Genomic DNA, 19,030 nt, shown 5'->3' with positions numbered 1-19,030 from the left:
TGTTTCGTGCAAACCACTAAAGTCTTTTGGACTTACTTTCTGCGTCCTGCGCCTGATTCCACCACCACACCCACCTACAGCAACACTGACAGAATCACACACCATCTCAAATGGAATCAGCAGGAGCCGCAACAGCACAGGAGACGTTGGAGGACTGGGTCCGGGAACAGAATGACCAGATCCTGCGGATGGGGGCCGCACTGCAGGAGGTGATCACCACCCTCCAACGCTGGGAGACCCGAGGGACACCCCCAACGCCATCTTCCCTGCCCTCACCATCGGCAAGCCATTCCATTCCCGCTCCGGAACCCAGAGGAGTTCGACTCTCGCTCCCGAGGGCCTACGATGGGACCGCTGCCGGGTGTCAGGGTTTCCTTCTCCAGGTGGAGCTTTACCTGGCCACCGTGCACCCGGCGCCCTCGGGGCACGAGAGCGTGTCCGCCCTGATCTCCTGCCTTACCGGCAAGGCGTTAGAATGGGCCAACGCCGAGTGGAGGAGAATAGACGCTGCCACCATCACGTACGACGAGTTCTCCCGCCGCTTCAGGGCGGTGTTTGACCATCCCCCGGAGGGGAAAGCGGCGGGGGAGCGTCTGTTCTGCCTCCGGCAGGGGAGAAGGAGTGCCCAGGAGTTCGCTTTGGAATTCCGTACTCTAGCGGCGGATGCAGGGTTGAATGAACGGGCCCTCATTCATCACTACCGCTGTAGTCTACGTGAGGACGTCCGTAGGGAGCTGGCCTGTCGGGACACCAGCCTCTCGTTCGACCAGTTAGTCGACATGTCCATCAGGCTGGATACCCTGCTAGCTACCCGCGGACGTCCCGAGGGGGGTCCGTCCATTTCATCCTCCAGCGCCTCCGAGCCGTGCCCCATGGAGCTCGGGAGCGCTGGCGCTAGAGAGAGGAAGGGTCGGAGTACGAGGGGGTCCATCTCCTGCACCAACTGAGGTCGGGGAGGACACACCGCGGCTAGGTGCTGGGGATGGCCTCCTAGGGGAGAGGACGACAGGCCCCGCACTGGGGAGCCCTTCCAGGTGAGTAGGCGCCCCACTCACCCAGAGCTCTCTGTTGCGCACTTCTGTATACCTGTGCGTTTTCCACAGGTCGCACCTCATTCCCAGCATAAGGCGCTGGTAGATTCAGGCGCGGCTGGGAATTTTGTTGATAAGAGATTTTGTTTAGCCTTAGGGATTCCCCTTCTTCCTGTTGACGTCCCCTTCCCCGTTCATGCCCTAGATAGCCGTCCGTTGGGTGCGGGCTTGATCAGGGAGGTCACGGCGCCACTTATGATGTGTGCGCAGGGGGGTCATCAGGAGATGATCCAGCTATTTCTGATCGACTCGCCTGCGTATCCGGTGGTGCTGGGCATGCCCTGGTTGAGTACCCATAACCCGTCTATTTCGTGGCAGGAGAGGGCTCTGATGGAGTGGTCTGCCCAGTGTGTGGGTCGATGTTTAGGCGTTTCCGTAGGGGCTACCTCGGTGGAGAGTCCAAACTCCCATAACGTCTCTTTTGAAGGGGGGTCCGGTGCGTCTGCAGTGGTCAGCCGAGGCGGACAGGGCGTTTGGGAGGCTGAAGGACCTGTTTACCTCGGCCCCGGTGCTGGCGCATCCGGATCCCTCTTTACCATTTCCGGTAGAGGTGGACGCGTCAGAGGCCGGTATAGGAGCAGTGCTTTCGCAACGGTCCGGCGCGCCACCTAAACTCCGCCCCTGTGCTTTTTATTCCAAGAAGCTCAGTCCGGCGGAGCGAAATTATGACGTAGGGGACAGGGAGCTGTTAGCCGTGGTACAGGCCCTAAAGGTGTGGAGGCACTGGCTTGAGGGGGCTCAACACCCTTTCCTCATTTTGACGGACCACCGTAACCTGGAGTACATCCGGGCAGCGAGGAGACTGAACCCTCGCCAGGCGCGGTGGAATATGTTTTTGACCCGGTTCATATTTAAGATCACGTACATCCCTGGGTCACAGAACGGTAAGGCAGATGCACTGTCTCGGCGGTATGACACGGAGGAGAGGTCCGTGGAGCCCACTCCCATACTTCCGGAGTCTTGTCTGGTGGCACCGGTAGTGTGGGAGGTCGATGCTGAACTCGAGCGGGCGTTACGCACCGACCGTAGTCCACCTCAATGCCCGGAGGGTCGGAAGTACGTCCCGCTCGAGGTTCGGGATCGTTTGATCTATTGGGCTCACACGTCACCCTCCTCTGGACACCCAGGTATCGGCCGGACAGTGCACTGTCTTAGTACTAAATACTGGTGGCCCACGTTGGCGAGGGATGTGAGGGTTTATGTCTCCTCCTGCTCGGTGTGCGCCCAGTGTAAGGCGCCTAGACATCTGCCTAGGGGTAAGTTACTACCCCTGCCCGTTCCACAACGACCATGGTCTCACCTCTCTGTGGATTTCATCACTGACCTTCCTCCTTCACAGGGGAATACCACTATACTGGTCGTTGTGGACCGGTTCTCTAAGGCCTGTCGTTTGCTCCTTATGCCGGGCCTTCCTACTGCCCTGCAGACCGCCGAAGCGCTATTCACCCATGTGTTCCGGCACTACGGGGTACCCGAGGATATTGTGTCTGATCGAGGTCCCCAATTTACCTCCAGAGTCTGGAGAGCTTTTATGGAGCGGTTGGGGGTCTCGGTGAGCCTCACCTCGGGTTACCACCCGGAGAGTAATGGGCAGGTGGAACGTGTGAACCAGGATGTGGGTAGGTTTCTTAGAACATACTGCCAGGACCGGCCGGAGGAGTGGGCAAGGTACGTTCCCTGGGCCGAAATGGCCCAGAATTCCCTACGCCATTCCTCCACTAACCTAACCCCTTTCCAATGTGTGTTAGGTTACCAGCCGGTTCTGGCACCTTGGCAGCAGAGCCAGATCGAGGCTCCTGCGGTGGATGAGTGGGTGCGGCGCTCGGAGGAGACATGGAACGCTGCACACGTCCACCTGCAGCGGGCCCTCCGTCGTCAAAAGGCGAGCGCCGATCTCCACCGCAGCGAGGGACCGGTGTACGCACCTGGTGATCGAGTCTGGCTCTCTACCAGAAACCTGCCCCTCCGCCTGCCCTGTCGGAAACTGGGTCGGCGGTTTGTAGGGCCATTTAAAGTCCTGAGAAGATTGAACGAGGTGTGTTACAGATTACAACTACCTGTTGAGTATAAAAGTATTAACCCCTCGTTCCATGTGTCTCTTCTCAGGCCGGTGGTAGCTGGCCCACTCCAAGAAAGTGAGATCAGGGAGACTCCTCCGCCCCCATTGGACATCGAGGGGGCACCGGCGTACTCCGTGCGGTCCATCTTGGATTCGAGACGTCGGATGGGGGGTCTCCAATATCTAGTGGAGTGGGAGGGGTACGGCCCGGAGGAGCGGTGCTGGGTGCCGAGGAGAGACATTTTGGACCCGTCTCTCCTGACGGAATTCCATCGTGGTCACCCGACGCACCCTGCTCCGCGTCCTCCTGGTCGTCCCCGAGGCCGGAGTCGGCGCACGTCTGGAGCCGCGCGTCAAGGGGGGGGTACTGTCACGGTTTCGGCCGAGGCTGCCTCTCTTCCTTGCTTGGGCAGGCTTCGGCGTTCGTCGTCTCCGGAATACTAGCTGCCACCGTTGTATGTTTCTATGTTCGTTTGGTCTGGTCTGGTTTTGTACACCTGTTATCGTTTAGTGTCATTAGTGTCCTATAAGTTCTCGTTGTGTTTGTCTAGTGTTGTGTGTGATTGTTTTCACTGTCGTGCGTTTTGCTAGTGATTACTGTTTGCTCGGTTGAGCTGTTCTCCCTTGTATTGGAGTATTTTGTCGCACATGTGTAGTGCGCCCGTTCTATTTTCGCCTGCGTGCGGAGTTCTCGCCTCAGGGCATTTATTTTCGTGCTTGTGTTTCGTGCAAACCACTAAAGTCTTTTGGACTTACTTTCTGCGTCCTGCGCCTGATTCCACCACCACACCCACCTACAGCAACACTGACACACGGGGGACCAGTATGAAAAAACAAAACATGTATGCACTAACTGTAAGTCGCTCTGGATAAGAGCGTCTGCTAAATGACGTAAATGTAATGTCGGCCAGTCATATTAGTGGTTATGGTCCCTTTCACTAATGAAGAACACAGCCTTTTATAAAGGGGCGGTTGGTTGGATCCTTGGGAGTACTTTGGATTGTGTTTCCCTTGAGTAGGCCTAGCCTATGACCAATCAATCCTACTGTAGTGTTGGTAGAAACTCCCATAAGACAAAAAACGAACCAAGGACTTGAGTTGTATGAGGGCTACTTTTGGCCATGAACACATTGTTGAGAATGGAGTTTAGGATGTCATCCAATGACTATGATGCCTCCACCTCACAGTTCCATCTGTGCTGTGCATTAACTAAAAGCTTGGTGATATAATCATCTTAATATCCAGTACTTATTGTCTGTGAAGTTTATAGAGTTCAGGGATCTAAAACCAATGATGAGAAGGAATTGCTGAGTTAACTACTTTGTGTTGTTGTAAATGACTGGAGCTCTTGGGCGGTAATGTCTAATTTATGTTGAATACATTTACTCAATGAACAACTCTTAGTATTGCTCTTTTCTGTAGTCACCTAATGTGCTGACTGTACTGAAATGACCTCTTTAACTTGTAACTTGGTGCTGTTTAGATATATAACGGTTTTTGTTAGTTCTTCTCAGATTTTCTAAAGTTTAATTACATTTTCCCAATTGTAATTCACTGTTATTGCAGGAGGAAAATAGACAATGGCTGATGCAGTCTCATAGGGTAATGACAGACTGTGGTCATATTGGGCCACACCATTTAGCCCATGTCAATCCCAAATGATTCACTACACTGAAGTACATAACTACCAATGAGACACAGATGAGATGATGAGAAACAGTTGAAAGTCCACAAGTACTTTTACAGAGCTTTATTTCAGATTTATTAGGCTGTTCAATAGCTACACTTTTACTTTTTCATTACAGCCGTCTATTATCCAAAGCAAAGAGTAACCAAAAATAAAAACAGGCAAAAACAAAATCCACATTGTTTCATGTGTCATTAAATATATTCATTTGTGATAAACATAATATATTAGTATGCATTACAGGACATTACACAAACCTTTGCAATGGACAAAGCTAAACAACATTTACAAGCCCAAGTATGAACACAAGCAACGTTTAGATATATTTCTGTAGCAGATATCTGGTCATGACTGAGTACCATTCTCCAAATGTGTGTGAAACTGGTCTAAATTTACACAGTGGACTCACTGACAGCTTTGATATGTGTTGATCCAGAGATGGATGCACTGGCACAAGAACAGTTGAAATGGATTGCAATAAAAATGTCAATACAAATATGTCCAAAAAAAGTGTGTGTGTGTGTGCGTGTGCATCTGCGTGCATGTATGTGTGTTTATGTATTTCCCAAATATTTTTGGGAATGTTTATTACAGGTTGTAGATAAGCCTCTCTCTGCTGCAATACACTCCTGGGTATGCATAACTCGTAAACAAGAGAAATCTGCCTCTTTTTCAGTCATTTGTCTACCCATTTATTAAGCCTATGGTATTTTAAACTCTGGTTAATAACACATAGACATAAATCTAGTAAATGTTTAACAAAAAATAGTAACAAACTATACAACTATATAACATTTAAACAGCCGGTCACCCCTTTTGTTGAGTACCAAGTAACGTCTTGAAAATGGAATGTCTGCAAGGTTTGAAGTGAGAATCAGACGCTGACACAGTGTGTTGATCACACAGCTTGACTCCTGTGATATTTCATCACTCCACAGGTTATCTTTCACAACATAATGTATGTATCTGTATACAGCACACACACACATACTGTACATACTGTCATCCACAATTTGGTTAGCTTAGTCAGCTAAGTAGTCAGCATGCATCTATTAGTTTAACAAAACGTAGGTTCCTTTTGATAGGTCTTATCAAACAACATGAGGTGATTCACTGTTGAAGAAACCAGTATCATCAAACCAGTCTGTGGATGATTAGAGAATGCATCAATCAACAAGACAGAGTCAGTGGACATTAGGTGCCAGGACCAAAGGCCAAAGGCAGCACAAGATGATCAGTCAAATGTGTGATCTCAGTTTGAACAATCATGAATGGACATACATTCGTTCTTTGATGATTTTTCTGAAACCATACAAGTATGTTAGTTTGTATCCTGCAAAGTGCCATTAAACACTGAACATATCTTATATGTTCTGAATACTGTTGAATAATAAAGGACTAAACATTAAGTGCATGGTCAACTCATCTATTTTAGTTCTTCTAGTTGAGAACAGAGTGCTGTCTAAATACAATAATATTGTATAATTATGTCATGCTTACTGGTACTTTTATTTAGCTGAGGTCACAACCACACTGTCAGGATGGCAAGGAAATGTAGCATTTAATAGACTCTTTCTCTATGATAGTATCTGAGGAGCAACTTCTTCGTGGCACTTTAATGTTGATTACATAGTACAGCATCAGCTGTAATAATGAGGTAACACCCACATGAGGAGCTCTTAAAGAAGAAAGGTAACTGGCAATAGCTGGCATGTTTTTTCTCTTTCTCCAATTTGTACAAGTATACGCTGAAACCACAGTAGAACCTAGTTTAAATGATCAATTTAACGTGTTAACACTCTTAGCAGTTTACACAGTTTATCTTGACAAGGCCTGGCAAGCAGGAGCCACTCATTAAACATGAGAGAGATTCCCCTTAAGCCATGCCATGCCACCTCAGCTTGCTAGAAAACACTTTACACAATATATATACAGTGGGAAAAAAAAGTATTTAGTCAGCCACCAATTGTGCAAGTTCTCCCACTTAAAAAGATGAGAGGCCTGTAATTTTCATCATAGGTACACGTCAACTATGACAGACAAATGGAGAATTTTTTTCTCCAGAAAATCACATTGTAGGATTTTTAATGAATTTATTTGCAAATTATGGTGGAAAATAAGCATTTGGTCACCTACAAACAAGCAAGATTTCTGGCTCTCACAGACCTGTAACTTCTTCTTTAAGAGGCTCCTCTGTCCTCCACTCGTTACCTGTATTAATGGCACCTGTTTGAACTTGTTATCATTATAAAATACACCTGTCCACAACCTCAAACAGTCACACTCCAAACTCCACTATGGCCAAGACCAAAGAGCTGTCAAAAGGCACCAGAAACAAAATTGTAGACCTGCACCAGGCTGGGAAGACTGAATCTGCAATAGGTAAGCAGCTTGGTTTGAAGAAATCAACTGTGGGAGCAATTATTAGGAAATGGAAGACATACAAGACCACTGATAATCTCCCTCGATCTGGGGCTCCACGCAAGATCTCACCCTGTGGGGTCAAAATGATCACAAGAACAGTGAGCAGAAATCCCAGAACCACACGGGGGGACCTAGTGAATGACCTGCAGAGAGCTGGGACCAAAGTAACAAGGCCTACCATCAGTAACACACTACGCCGCCAGGGACTCAAATCCTGCAGTCCCAGACGTGTCCCCCTGCTTAAGCCGTACATGTCCAGGCCCGTCTGAAGTTTGCTAGAGTGCATTTGGATGATCCAGAAGAGGATTGGGAGAATGTCATATGGTCAGATGAAACCAAAATAGAACTCAACTCGTCGTGTTTGGAGGACAAAGAATGCTGAGTTGCATCTAAAGAACACCATACCTAATGTGAAGCATGGGGGTGGGAACATCATGCTTTGGGGCTGTTTTTCTGCAAAGGGACCAGGACGACTGATCCGTGTAAAGGAAAGAATGAATGGGGCCATGTATCGTGAGATTTTGAGTGAAAACCTCCTTCCATCAGCAAGGGCATTGAAGATGAAACGTGGCTGGGTCTTTCAGCATGACAATGATCCCAAACACACCGCCCGGGCAACGAAGGAGTGGCTTCGTAAGAAGCATTTCAAGGTCCTGGAGTGGCCTAGCCAGTCTCCAGATCTCAACCCCATAGAAAATCTTTGGAGGGAGTTGAAAGTCCGTGTTGCCCAGCGACAGCCCCAAAACATCACTGCTCTAGAGGAGATCTGCATGGAGGAATGGGCCAAAATACCAACAACAGTGTGTGAAAACCTTGTGAAGACTTACAGAAAACGTTTGACCTGTGTCATTGCCAACAAAGGGTATATAACAAAGTATTGAGAAACTTTTGTTATTGACCAAATACTTATTTTCCACCATAAATTGCAAATAAATTCATAAAAAATCCTACAATGTGATTTTCTTGAAATTTTCTTCTCATTTTGTCTGTCATAGTTGACGTGTACCTATGATGGAAATTACAGGCCTCTCTCATCTTTTTAAGTGGGAGAACTTGCACAATTGGTGGCTGACTAAATACTTTTTCCCCCCACTGTATATATATATATATATATATAAGAGCCTCTTTAAACACAGAAATGTGATACAGTAGATTGTTTTCTGATGTTCTGTAAAAATGAACTGGAAATATAAAAATAACAGTATCATGAATAAAACAAAAAATAAGTAACTTATTTGAAATATTAGGTGCAAACTCTGCAATTCCACAACGAAACAAACCTTGAAGGACAAACAGAACAACAACTGTAAAAAGAGCTCCTTCACACAAATGTTTCTAAAACCACTAATATTCTCTTTTTGTTTCCACTCAAAGCAGCAGCACTCAGTCACTTTCTCTCTCTCTCTTTTCACTTCATCTCACCCTCTTTCCTCTCTCCCTCTGGTATTTCCTCCTTCTTTCTCTCTCCTCCTGTGTTCCTCAGACTCGAGGTGAGCCCCCTCTCTTTCTCTCCTCTCTGGCTCCTCTTAACACTTGCCCCTCTTGTCGCGCTGTTGGAACTTCCTCAGTCTCCGGCCCCACAGGTCCTTCCAGGGGATGAGCAGGCTGCCCTTGTCCGCCACCACGCCACTCTGCCCAGGGGAGTCATCATCCGTGCCCAGCAGCAGGTACTTCCTGCCAAGCTTGATTTTGGGGCACTTGCAGGCCACGTCCTTGGCACGCACCCACAGGAGCTGGTCACCGCGCCGGATGCGTTGTTCTCCTTGCTTGTAGACGGAGATGATGTTGACGGTGAACTTCCACCACTCCCCTGCCTTGTCTCCTTTGAGGACGTGCACCTGGACAGCTGGATGACCAATGAGAAGAAGGAGTGAATGTGAAAATGTCACAATAAAGCAAGCAACTCTTGAGTATAAGAGATCCAGTTAAAAGTTAATGTACAGTAAAACATAGATCCCTCTTAATAAAACACAGGGTAACTAAGCAGGGAATCCATAGCAGCCTGTGGGTTTCTGTTCCTGGGGTCCAGACTGGCCTGGGGGTGACCGCTCAGCTGTAAATGTCCTGTTTTACTATAGCTCCAATAACTGCTCCAATGTTTGAGTATGATTCAGGAATTGCTGACCCAGTCTGTTTGGATTGCTCCCCCTGGTCCCTCCCCTCAGCCATCACCCCTGACCTCTCCTTGTTGTGTTGGCTAGCATACTCCGTATTACAGCAACAGTTGCCATAGTGCTCCACAGGGAAAAGACAATGGGTGCCCGCTGAGTACATTTGAATGAGCACCTCCCTGAGACTGGCTGTAATGTTTGACTACTGTGGACGTATCCTTAGAAACACTTTCCTTTCCTCAACTGACAAGCCTGGAGAAAAAGAAGTGGCGAGTATACTGGATTCAACTCAGAAAGTCCAACAGTGAAAATGCAGCATTCAACCTTTACTAAAAGAATACCACATCTGTTTGAGGTAAAAGCTCTGAAGCAAAGCCATTCTTGTGCTTTTGATAGAATGGCCTTTCAGGTGTTAAGCAGGATGCTGCACATCTTAAGAACCCTAGGCTAGAGCAACCTGGACCTGGTAGCCATTGAACCTTTCTCCCAAGAATTTGGCCCCTTAGAGCAGACAGAAATACAGACCCCCCCTTGCAGCAGCTCCCCTGCATGGATTTCTCTGTCACATAAATCTACCATTACTTCATCACTCTGATTGCAAAAACGCCTCAGTCATCGCAACAAGGGGGAAACAACTGAACTGACTGGGGTAGGAGCTAATCTGTGCTTGAGGTAAAGTGGTTTAGCTGGGAATGTGCTATTAACGATTGGACTAAAGTAGGGGGAAAATGAACCAACCTGAATAGTGTCCACTCACAATTGTTTGAATTGACCCAATTTGGAAAACAGTGTGTGGATGGTGTGAAATGTTCTCAAGATTCACACACACACTAATAAATATACACACACACACAAATGCATACATGCACACGCAGACACACGAGTGCGCACACACACACACACCTGTGTGTGGGCTAATGTTAGAAAAATATAGGTGTCTGAAAATAGCACAGGAAGTATTTTTTTCTACTTGTCTCTCTCTGAATGCCAACGTTCTCTATTGCGAGCCGCATCGATTGTCCCCCATAACAGCCTGGAACGTTCTAAGAGAACGGGAGGGGGGGCCTGCTGGTGTGAGCAAATTGTACACAATTTCAGAAGAAAGGAGGCCTGTTGGGCTGAGTAGAGCATGCTCTCACAGTCCTTCCATTCATTAACAATGTGTCTCTGGGCTGGAGCCTACTCCTTCATCCAAACACATAAAGGGTGTGTGGGGGGGTGGAGTGGGCCACTATTTATCTTCCCAGCCACAGAGAGGCTTCCAGAAGAATCGGGATGTGTTCTGACCTCATGAGCTATCCGGGTTCTGCTCCCAGAGCCCCATCCAAGAGCAGCGTGAGAATCCAGCAGAGATAGCCCTCTTCTCTCCGGGTCGCTCTTACTGACCGACTGGCTAACTAGCTCCCCGGGTGAATGGACCAGACTCAACTCTATGCTGTCTGACACCAATGCAGAACCCTCTGTCCTCAAACCTCTGCACATTGCTTCAGTCCTGCTCCTGACCCAATTAAGTCCAAAACGCCCATGGGGCTGGTGTTGAACTGAGCTCATGAATGGAGATCTAGGAAACTAAACATCTGTTTTTCTAGCAGACAATCGGGTACATCAGTACTACTTGGACCATCTTAGCAGGGTGGCACAGAGGGAGGGAGAGAGAGGGAGTGGGAGAGAGAGGGAGTGGGAGGAAGAGGAAGAGAGAGGAAGTGCGAGGAAGAGGGAGAAAGAGGAAGTGCGAGGAAGAGGGAGAGAGAGGAAGTGTGAGGAAGAGGGAGAGAGAGGAAGTGCAAGGAATTGGGAGAGAGAGGAAGAGGGAGAGAGAGGGAGAGAGAGGGAGAGAGAGGGAGTGCGAGGAAGAGGGAGAGAGAGGAAGTGCGAGGAAGAGGGAGAAGAGGTGCGAGGAAGTGGGAGAGAGAGGAAGTGTGAGGAAGAGGGAGAAGAGGTGTGAGGAAGTGGGAGAGAGAGGAAGAGGGAGAGAGAGGGAGAGAGAGGAAGAGGGAGAGAGAGGGAGAGAGGGGAAGAGGGAGAGAGAGGAAGAGGGAGCGAGAGGAAGAGGGAGAGAGAGGAAGAGGGAGAGAGAGGAAGAGGAAGGAAGAGGGAGAGAGAGGAAGAGGGAGAAAGAGAAGGGTTTAATAGCACAATGCCTGCCAAGCCTCCCGCTGGGTCCCCTCTCTGAGCAGTGTGCTGGGGCTTGACCTGCACACTGCCAACAAGGGGGCTCTAATCAAATTAGAGGGTGTTTAATTTCAATACTGAGGCCCATGTCCCATCTGGTTATCAGCTGAGTGACTGATCTGGGCCCTGCTGCCCCCAGGGTGAGCTCACAGGGGCTGCTGGGTGACGGGGCTGTGTGACCCTTCCTTTCACCGCTGGCCCTGAACGTCTGCAAAAGCTCTTTGATTCATTGTCCTCCCCGCTGGAGGGGTGTCAGCCCAGAATATAACCCTTTGTGGCAGCCGTCTCCGTAGCTACGACCAAGATGGAAAACAAAAATGAATAAACACAACATATTTCTTTCTCTCCGGGGTGGCAATCCATCAGCGTCGGCCTAATTTACCACCTGTTTGCGCCCTGTGGAATGCTCAGAGCCGGCAGAGTGCACCACTGTGTTTAAACATGGGGCCTCTTCCCGCGACCCCGGGAGGCCCGCAGCGCCACTCACACAGGGGGGTCGTGGCCCCCAAGAACAGAGACACTGTGAACCCCACAAAGGCCCAGGGACAGCCCTGAGAAATGAATTAGATTGAGGCAGAGAAAAAGCCCCCTGAGGAATGGTCTCTCCATACAGCTCCAGCTCAGCCACAGGAGAATCATCAGTGCTCAGCTTTTTTGATGAACTCCGGAGAAACCAATAGGAACCTCCTGCTTTTCATTTACATTTTAGTCATTTAGCAGACGCTCTTATCCAGAGCGACTTACAGTTAGTGAGTGCATACATTTTCATACTGGCCCCCCGTGGGAAACGAACCCACAACCCTGGCGTTGCAAGCGCCATGCTCTACCAACTGAGCTACAGGGGACATGAATCAGTCTTGTGATTTATAGATGCGTCCGTTCTTTTTATGGATGACTAGCAAGATTAAATTAATGAAAATATGGATTCTGTTGACTGTTCAGTTTTCTGGTGAACTGAAACAAGGAGCTCACATTATTGTCTCTCTCTCTCTGTGTTGCACAATATTGATTGAGAAAAGAAGAACATTTGGCCATTTATGCATTGGGACTTTGTTAAAAGTCTGACATATCGCTCCGTTTGATTGATGAACTATGATTGATGATGAGGCTTTTGGACATGTGACAGCTATGAAGGGGAACAGTGTGGCCAATGCAGCTGGATGTGTTTCATTAGAGAATTAAAGGGATAGGTCACCCAAATTACAAAATGACACATTGGTGTACTTACCCTGTAAGCAGTCTATAGACAAGGTATGACAGCAATCCATGCTTTGATTTAGTTGACATGACTTGAATGGGATTTGTGTCACAAATGCTAAAACGTTAGCATGTGAAAACAGTGCCAGGGAAACTAAACCAAAGCATGGATTGCAGTCATTCCTTGTCCATAGACTGCTTACAGGGTAAGGACACCACTATGTAATTTTGTAATATGGGTGAACTATCCCCAAACCCTGATTATAGCAGATACGGTCTTATATGAACAAATATTCTATCAATCAAAGGCTTAACAAAATGATCACCAATTTATTGGGTGACAAAAATATTCAATATTATATAGGCCTACTGTACAGTTAGGTCTCATGCCAGGAGTCTAAGAGAGCTTGCATTGTCTTTTATAAAGGAAACTTTAGTGGATATTTGGTGATAGGGAGTACGATCTGTTCTCCCATGCTGGCAGAGCGCTGGACATGCCTCAGGGTTTGTGCTGCTGCTGCGGCTGGGGAGATTTGTACAGTGGTTAGCAGACATGAATCTGCTGATAGGAGATCTGCACCATACTACTACTGTGATTAATGGAATGGAAAACCCTCAGAGGGGAGGGAATCACTATCCTTATGGGGATATGGAGGCTACACAGTGGTACAGCGCAATGAAACACTATATTAGCGGCCAGCATCATCAATCATTCAAACTCAAATTTCCTTTTAGCTTCAAGTTATAGAAGTTATTTCATTTGTGAAACAGTTCTAAAAAACCAAGGCATGAAAACACAAGCTATGTAATACCTGTATTTGGCTTGGAAGTGAATGCTTTCATACTGGCACATTTGTAATGGCACATTTGATCAGAAGTATTTCAGATGCAGATGAACTCCTGTGGAGTCATTGATGACAGAGTATATTTGTTGTGCACTTTGGCTAATTTTATTAATATGGGGCTTGCTGAAAATGCCTAAGAGCCAGCTCCTAGCCAGAGCCTCATGCTCCCAGGGTGCACCAGCCTTTCACCATGGAGCAATAATACTGGACCCCACTGAGGCTGGCGGGCCTGAGAGCAGTGATTGCCCCAGACCATGGGCAGGAGCCAGGGTGAGCAGATCCACAGGGCTTAGAGGGAGGTGGAAGGGGAGAGGAAATGGTCCGTTAGTTGTAATTGAGAGGGACTGTGAGAGGACGCTGCGGGAGCTTGTTCTGCAGCCCTCTGAAGCTCAGAGCCCTGGCTTTATGAGGTACAACTCCCCTAAGACACACACACACATCCGTCAAGGTGGGACAACAAATCCAAAGAGTTCCAGCTAAAGCCTGGCAGAGCGGAGTTTTGCAGCTCTCCAAACCAACAGGGTGGCTGGCTCGTGCCCCAACCTCTCTCTGTGGACAGTTTCAGCTGGAGTGGAGGAACTGATATGAGCTCAAGATGTAGAGGATAGAGTTGAATAATCCCTTTGTTTCTCTGCCCAGACACTGATGCCACTGATCTCTATCTTTGGTGATAAAAGAAGAGGCCCTGCGGTGAGGATGCCCCCAGCAAACACTCTTCTCTCTGTCCAGCTCCCTCCACCTCCAGTGAATCTCACATAGTAATGAGTGTATGTCAGTGCAGGGATGTTAGGATATGTTAGACATAGGTTTTGTGTGGCTAGCTTACAGATGATAGATAATAATATGTATATATGTTTTGCATATAAACTAATCAAAGTGTAAGTAGACTGGATACATCTGTTAATGTGCTTTACACCAGTCTAAAGCTGTCTGGTTTTGAACATGACCTTTTTTTGAATTCCATCATGTCTTATTTCCCAGAAAGCAGCACTTCACAGTCTAATACTGGCTGGCCTGTCCATCAGCGGGTCCCCTGGGCTCAGTTTTGAGACCATTTCCCTTTGATGCAATGACTCTTATCCTGGGAGTGTGAATAAGCCACAGAGAGGGGCTTGGGCAGTGGACATGCCTGAGATTAATAAATACATCTGACCCTCAACCGCTGGCCGACGCCTGGGCATAATATTCCTGCATAGTGGACTCACCATAGTCTTTCTTGCAGTACTTCTTCATGTTGATCTTTAGCTTGCCCTTGGATGTCTTGCAGTGAGAATCACAGTCTGTGGAAGAGAGGGAAATAATGGGTGGATTAGGTTACAGCACACCCAACATATCACAAACATCTAGATTTGAATTATTCTCTCTCTCCCATGGTTTATGGACTGACCTCAATTATGTTATCTAATAAATGCTTTTTAGGTACATCCAAGGGTCTACACTCTACCCCCACTATAAGGGATTGAAAGCTTACATCTATTGCCAGGCCATTTTAGTGTACTTGTGGTCCACTGTCTCATGTTATGCTGTTATGGTGTCCCTGTGGAGATGGTGGAGGCTAGGCGAACCGAACGAGTGTGCTCACATACTCCCTTACTGTCATGACTTCCGCCGAGGCTGCCTCCCCTCCTTGTTCGGGCAGGCTTCGGTGTTCGTCGTCACCGGTTACTAGCCACTGCCGCTCCATTATTCATCATTCCATTTGTCTTGTCTTGTCAATCACACACACCTGGTTCTTATCCGCTCATTAGTCCGTGAATAAGTGTTCCCTCTGCCCCCCTTGTCCTTGTGGGTGATTGTTAATTGTGAGAGTAGTGTAGCTCGGTGGAGCTACTCGTACCTTGTTATTGCCAGGGTAGATATTTCTCCTGTGCCTGTTATTGTTGAAGCTACCGTTACCTTGTTGTCACGATCGTTTATAGACGGGACAGACCAAGGCGCAGCGTGATAAGCATACATGTTTATTTAAACGAATAAACACACGACAAAACAATAAACAAACGATACGTGAAGTCCAAGGCAGCACAACATACCTTAACACGGAACAAGATCCCACAACCCACTAGTGCCCATAGGCTGCCTAAGTATGGTCCCCAATCAGAGACAACGAGCGGCAGCTGCCTCTGATTGGGAACCACACCGGCCAACATAGATCTAGACATCCTAGATCTAAACATAGAAAATCCAACATAGAACATCACCACAATGAATATACACAACAAGGAAAATCACACCCTGACTCAACAAATAATAGTCCTCAGAGTCAGGGCGTGACAGTACCCCCCCCCCCAAAGGTGCAGATTCCGACCGCACAACATAAACATAACAGGGTAGGGGCCGGGTGGGCATTCCACCTCGGAGGCGGATCCGGCTCCGGGCGTGACCACCACTTACTCTCCACCTCCCTGTTGCGCCCCTGGTCTGGTCTGGACCTCGGCGCGCTGCTTCCCCTCTCCTTCCTCCCACGAAGTACCAAGCCCTGTCTGGACCCTGGTGTGGGAGACCCCGAACCTGGAGAGGGGCTGACGTCTGGGTCTGGACTGGAACCGCTGACTGGAGCTGGACCCGACGACGGTGGATCGACCTGCTCTGGCTCCGGAGTGGAACCGCTGACCGGAGCTGGACTGGACCCCGGTGGAGCGGATTGCTCTGGCTCCGGAGTGGAGCAGCTGACCGGAGCTGAACTGGGCACCGGTGGAGCGGACTGCTCTGGCTCCGGAGTGGATCCGCTGACCGGAGCTGGACTGGACCCCGGTGGAGCGGATTGCTCTGGCTCCGGAGTGGAGCAGCTAACCGGAGCTGGATCAGGCACCGGTGGAGCGGACTGCTCTGGCTCCGGAGTGGAGCAGCTGACCGGTGCCGGACCAGGCACCGGTGGGACAGGCACGGGCCGTACTGGACTGGACACACGCACCACTGGTTTGGTGCGAGGGACAGGAACAGGCCGGACCGGGCTGGCGACGCGCACCACTGGCTTGGTGCGAGGGGCAGGAACAGGCCGGGCCGGGCTGGCGACGCGCACCACTGTCTTGGTGCGAGGGACAGGAACAGGCCGGACCGGGCTGGCGACGCGCACCACTGGCTTGGTGCGAGGAGCAGGAACGGGCCGGACCGTACTGGGCACACACACCACTGGCTTAGTGCGGGGAGCAGGAACGGGTCGGGCCGTACTGGGAACACGCACCACTTGCTTGGTGCGAGGAGCGGGACTGGATTCCTTTATAAACCCCCGCTCCTTCTGCTGCCTAACCAGCTCCTCTCGCCGTGCCTCTACACCTTCCTTCTCCCTTTTTGCCTCCTGTAGCTCCTCCCTCTGACCGAATAACTCCTGCTCCCTCTGAACCAATAGCCCCCGTAACATGGTGGCCTCCTCTCCTAACCTGCAGATCCGCCCTTTAACGGCCTCCTGTTGCCTCGTCGTCCACACCGTGTGCCCCCCAAAAAATTTTTCTTGAGGTTGCCTCTCGGGTCTCTGTCGTCTGCACGGTTGGCGCCGTTTCTCCTCTCCTGCCTGGGCATTTACCTTTGCCCATGGCCCTTTCCCCGCGAATATCTCCGCCCATGACCACAATTTGCCCACCTGTGACATCGCTACTCGCTCTTCCTGGGCACGGTGCTTGGTCCTCGTTTGGTGGGATCTTCTGTCACGATCGTTTATAGACGGGACGGACCAAGGCGCAGCGTGATAAGCATACATGTTTATTTAAACGAATAAACACACGACAAAACATTAACAAACGATACGTGAAGTCCAAGGCAGCACAACACAACATACCTTAACACGGAACAAGATCCCACAACCCATTAGTGCCCATAGGCTGCCTAAGTATGGTCCCCAATCAGAGACAACTAGCGACAGCTGCCTCTGATTGGGAAACACACCGGCCAACATAGATCTAGACATCCTAGATCTAAACATAGAAAATCCAACATAGAACATCACCACAATGAATATACACAACAAGGAAAATCACACCCTGACTCAACAAATAAGAGTCCTCAGAGTCAGGGCGTGACACTTGTATTGCCAGGGTAGATTTTCCCCTGTGCCTGTTTCGTTTGTCGCTATCCAGCGCTTTTTGTGTACAACGGAATAAACTCTGCATTCGGTGATTACCCTCCTGCACCTGACTCCTTCTATCACACTGGAGCTTTACTTCTCCAGCATCAGGCCGGCGCCATCGGAGCGGGAGAAGGTGTCTGTCTTCGTTTCCTGCCTCTCGGGGAAAGCCCTGAAGTGGGCCAACAGGGAGTTTGCTCGCCTCTTTCGGGCGGTCTTTGATCACCTGCCCGAGGGTCGAGAGGCGGGCAAGTGGCTGGTCCACCTGAGGCAGGGGACGAGGGCCACGCAGGACTTTGCGTTGGAGTTTCGGACTCTGGCAGTGGGGTCCGGGTGGAACGAGCGGGCCCTGATCGACCATTTCCGGTGCCATCTGCGGGAGGACGTCCGACGGGAGCTAGCCTGCCGGGACACCATGTTGTCTTTCACAAAACTGGTGGACACGGCCATCCGTTTGGACAACCTGCTGGCAGCCAGAGGACGTCCTGGTAGGGGTCTGCCTGTTTCCACCCCGGACGACTCGGATCCCGAGCTGATGGAGCTGGGTGGAGCCGCCGTCCGAGAGAGCGGAGGACGACAGCGACAGTGCCACTCTGGTGGCACGAAGGGACAGTACACCACATGTCGTAGTCAACGCTCTTTTGGGCCTGGAGGCGGCAGGCAGGGCACTCTCGCATCACCCCAGGTATTGAACACCCACACTCGTTCAGAGCCCTCTGCTGCGCATTGTACCCTACCTATCCACTTTCCCAATCACATGGTGGTTCCCCAGTGTAAGGCACTAGTCGATTCAGGCGCAGCTGGGAACTTTATGGACAGGGCATTCTCACGCCGTCAAGGCATTTCATTGGTTCCCCTATCCATTCCACTCCCCATCAGAGCACTTGATAGTCAACCATTAGGGTCTGGGTTTGTAAAGGAAGTCATGGTACCAGTCACCATGATCACCCAGGAGACTCATTGTGAGCAGGTTACTTTTTCGATTATTGAGTCTCCTGCTTTCCCTGTGGTATTAGGTATCCCTTGGCTAGCACTCCACCACCCCACCTTCTCATGGCCGCAGAGGGTTCTCACGGGGTGGTCGCGAGAGTGTCAGGGTAGGTGTCTAGGTGTTTCCGTTGGTGCAACGGTTGGTGGAAAGTCCAGACGGTACCTCCACCGTGCGCATTCCCCCCGAATACCATGATCAGGCGCACGTGTTTTCTAAGACACAGGCGAAAAAATTACCACCTCATCGGGCGGGGGATTGCGCGATAAACCTTCGGGTAGACGCTGTACCTCCCAGGAGTCATGTGTACCCCCTGTCGCAGGCTGAAACGGAGGCTATGGAAACATACGTCACCGAGTCCCTGGGCCAGGGGTATATACGTCCCTCCACTTCACCCGC

General features: G+C 49.6%; 1 protein-coding gene across 2 annotated transcripts in view; it reads right to left on the bottom strand.

Annotated features, from left to right (window-relative positions):
* Positions 1-8,387: 8,387 nt before the first annotated feature.
* The window catches only part of LOC311103614 (netrin-1-like), a 51,412-nt gene continuing 40,769 nt past the window's right edge, over positions 8,388-19,030 (bottom strand). For both annotated transcript variants that reach the window (XM_084145211.1, XM_084145212.1), the window contains exons 6-7: positions 14,792-14,866; positions 8,388-9,107 (exon numbers count right to left, since the gene is read on the bottom strand). In XM_084145211.1, the coding sequence (XP_084001337.1) occupies positions 8,788-9,107; positions 14,792-14,866 (395 nt within the window). In that variant the 3' untranslated portion in view covers positions 8,388-8,787. The remainder of the gene's footprint in view (positions 9,108-14,791; positions 14,867-19,030) is intronic.

Source organism: Coregonus lavaretus, assembly GCF_964263955.1.
Source record: "Coregonus lavaretus genome assembly, chromosome: 28".
In the NCBI taxonomy this organism is placed as follows: domain Eukaryota; kingdom Metazoa; phylum Chordata; class Actinopteri; order Salmoniformes; family Salmonidae; genus Coregonus; species Coregonus lavaretus.
Note: the sequence above shows the minus strand (reverse complement) of the source record. Positions and strands in the feature narration are given on the sequence as shown.